Source organism: Orycteropus afer, unplaced genomic scaffold (assembly GCF_000298275.1).
Source record: "Orycteropus afer afer isolate SDZICR_OR568_19922 unplaced genomic scaffold, OryAfe1.0 scaffold00007, whole genome shotgun sequence".
Lineage (NCBI taxonomy): Eukaryota > Metazoa > Chordata > Mammalia > Tubulidentata > Orycteropodidae > Orycteropus > Orycteropus afer.
Genome location: NW_006921594.1, coordinates 13,912,977 through 13,916,634, shown reverse-complemented (window position 1 = coordinate 13,916,634; position 3,658 = coordinate 13,912,977). Strand labels below are relative to the sequence as shown.

The following is a 3,658-nucleotide window of genomic DNA, read 5'->3' as shown; positions in this document are numbered from 1 at the left end:
GATTCTATACTTCGTACATTTCAAGTTCTGATTATTAATGGATGATTACAGCTGTTTCTTCCCATTTTAAGTTGTGCCACATCAACAAATGGAGGTCCTGAAAACTTTATTCCGGCCACAACATTAAGGTTGACTCTACTTTGAGGTGGCAGCTCTTCCCCAGTTGTATTTTGAGTGCCCTCCACCCTGAGGGGCTCATCTTCTCACACAAAATTGGATAATGTTTCAGGGCTATTCATAAAAGTTGTCCAGTAATTTACCAGGCTATTCATTAAGGTTTTCACTGGCCAATTCTTTTGAGAAGTAGATGGCCCCTTCCTTCTTCCAAGTCTGTCTTAGTCATTAACATTAGGTTATATCATTTATTAGTTTTAAAATCCTAATCAAGTCACAGTTTTCACATCTTTAAGATCATAATTTGCCCTTCTGAGAGTTGCTGTGAGCATCAAATAAGACTTAAGAAAGTCATGTGAACTGCTGCACTAACAACATCCTAAATAGCCCTTTCTTTATTAAAACTAACAAATTTTACTATAACCAAAAAGCTATGACAAGTCTAAGAACAGCATTCTTTCTTTAAGTATTCTTAACTATTCCTCGTTAGAAAGGATTCATTGTTAACTGGTAGCAAAAATAATTTCAAATATACACAAGCTTGTTGAGAGTGATCAGTCACAACCATGTTGGTCACTATGTGTGAAAAACGTTTTAATTAAAAAAAAAAAGTTATAAAACTTTTAATCTAATGTATGTATAGGTAGTTTCCAACTTAAAATTTATTTGTGTTATCACGAACCTCACTTAAGACCGTCTTTTTTCCTGTACATCATTAGTAATACGTACTGCATACAGTGTTACAGTGAGTAATTTGCTGATATTATCTTTCTCAGATGTTCACTTGCAGATGTTTACTGTTAACGATTTATAAAGCTATTGATAAAGGCAATAACAATGAAAAACAAACAAACAAAAAATGAGGTATTTGACTTATAGCAGAATCACTGAAAGGGAACCTTCTCATAAATCGCGGACTACCTGTATAGGTCTCATATTTATGATCTAGCATTTTTTGTTTTTCATCATGTTTTGGTAGCTAGATCAACAATGAATAGTTTACAATTAAACTATTTTGTCTTTCAAGAAAAACTGTTCTGAAAATAAGTGAAAAATACAAAGTAAAAACCTCTACCAATATTCTACTATTAAAAAGATATCTATCAGCATAGATACATACATGACCATATTCCTCAAGATCTCCTTTTCCTTCCTCAAGCGTAACAAAATTCCCTGCTGGTGTCCTATGTAAAGATAATCGGCCTTTTTTGGACCTTTTATTGGGATCAGCAACTGGATCCTTGAAGACATTAATCTGGAATCCAAATTAAGAAAGTTAGAGAAAAAGAAGAGTGATCATCATAAATTTTCACTCAATTCCTACTTAAATAATACATCCATAAATAAAATATATCAATTTTAAGTACTTCATAAGTGTAATTAAACCAATCCATATCTGGCTTTCAGAAATGTAACTCTAGCTTGTGTGGATGAGAGTCATCTGTTATGAAAAGAACAGAATCCAATGTCCTTTCTTACCACTGAAGAATACTGCATTTTTAATATGTCTTTAAGATTTTTATCATGTGACCCTTAAAGAACCACCTTCTATAGTACAAAATGTCTTTAAGGTGATCTTTAGTACACTCATAATATTGAAAAAGAAAAAAAATCGATACCAATACTATGTATATATAAACTGTGGAGAGTTTCTACTTCATAACCTTTTCTTTTTGTTAATTTTTACTGTTACTTTGTTACTATCAGAAGCAAAACAAAAATGCTTAAGACAGCAGATTATTGGCTTCAGGATCAGAAAACTACGAAGCAAGACGTTACATAAGTAAGTAGCTGTTGTTATGTGCCATCGAATCAAACCTGACTTATAGGGACTCCTCCTTGGGTTTCTGAGGCAGTATCACTACGGAAGTAGATTGCCCAACCTTCCTTCCGAGGAGCGGCTGGTGGGTTTGAACTGCCAACCTTCTGGTTAGCAGTCAAGTGCCTTAGGCACTATGCTACCAGAGCTCCCAAGTAACTAGTAGTGGCAGTGAAATGAAAAGCAGAGGCAACCTATGTGTTCTCAAAAGTTCTTGGCATCACCCTAGCCTGACCCTTTGTTCACTAGAATCCTCAGTTCTCAAGAGCCTCTGCAAGAGCTAGTGAGCCTGCTGATGGCTAGGTTAGCTGACATTTCCCTTCAAACATGGCCAACTTTTGGTTTCCCACGTATATACTGAAGCTGTGCAAAGTGCCTGACCTGTATCCTATTTCTTACATGATCTCTCTCTCACGTTCTTTGTCTCCTTTCACCAAATATCTTTTTTCTCCTTACTCAGGTCATTACCTAGCTTCTCTTTTCCTCCCTTGTTTCTGAATCAAAGTGTCTAACAAACTTATTAATAGTCCAGGACTACATCATACACATGTAATAACCACTCTAGCTAGATAGATATACACAGAAAGTATAAACACACACAAGGAGTAAAAGGTGAAGAACATACCCCAAGGCCATTGGTTACCACATAACTGCACTTGAAAGAACAATTTAAGAGATCTCTTGTTAACTTCTGTAGCAAAGCTCCACCAGAACCAAAGGAAACATTCTCAATACTCCATTTTTTTTGCTTCATGCCTTCTACTATCTAGATGATTAAAAATAAACAACAAAAAATCAATCTGGAAGAGAATGGAAGTGATTTCCCATGGGGGAATACTGCTGAACAAATCATTCTACAACATTTTTTTTCCCAAATAAGAATCAGTAATTAAAAATGAATAAGGCCTAGATAAAGTCATATTCCATACTTTGTAAGACCCACCCCCTTCAAAAAGGGAAGCCTTCAAACTGAGGTGTATGTTTGAAAGGGGAGTTTCATTTATATTTCTGATTCTGTGTTGCCATCATTGTTGTGGTTAGGGTTGGGAGAATGAAGGAAATGAGAGAGAATGAGAGAGGAGAGAGAGAGAGAGAGAGAAGATAGAGAGAGAGAGAGGGAGAGAGAGAGAGAGGCAGAGGCTTCAATTACCTGCTCCTAAGGTTACTTGCGGGAGCTCTGGTAGCGTAGTGCCTAAGGCACTTGACTGCTAACCACAAGGCTGGCAGTTCAAACCCACCAGCCTCGCCTCGGAAGAAAGATGGGGCAATCTACTCCCACAGTGATACTGCCTTGGAAACCCAAGGTGGGGTCACTATGATTCGGGTTCGACTCGATGGCATACAACAACCACAGCAACAAGGTTACTTGCAGGAGTTCTGGTGGTGTAGTGGTTAAGGCATTTGGCTGCTAACCAAAAGCTCCATGGTTCAAAGCCATTAGCTGCTCTGTGGAAGAACAATGAAGCAGTCTGCTTCTGTAAAGATTTATAGTCTTGGAATCCCAATGGGGGTCGCTATGAGTCAGAATCAACTCAATGGCAGTGAGAGTTCTTCAAGGTTACTTAAGTCAACTTTTCTATCTACCTCAAGTTAGTGTGTAGATGACAGCAACAAAAGTTAATGGGGCCCAGATATTTACCTGAAATTGCTAGACTATAAAAATAATGCTAACCATCATGAACAAACTGGAGTATGTCATGCTGGAAAATGTCATATTGCACACCA

The 3,658-nt window shown here is 37.2% G+C and overlaps 1 protein-coding gene across 1 annotated transcript in view; it reads right to left on the bottom strand.

Annotated features, from left to right (window-relative positions):
- Nucleotides 1-3,658, bottom strand: part of NAMPT (nicotinamide phosphoribosyltransferase) — a 54,170-nt gene that overhangs the window by 8,182 nt on the left and 42,330 nt on the right. Inside the window, exons 9-10 of the mRNA XM_007944436.2 lie at nt 2,559-2,699; nt 1,235-1,369 (exon numbers count right to left, since the gene is read on the bottom strand). Coding sequence (XP_007942627.1) covers nt 1,235-1,369; nt 2,559-2,699 — 276 coding nt within the window. The remainder of the gene's footprint in view (nt 1-1,234; nt 1,370-2,558; nt 2,700-3,658) is intronic.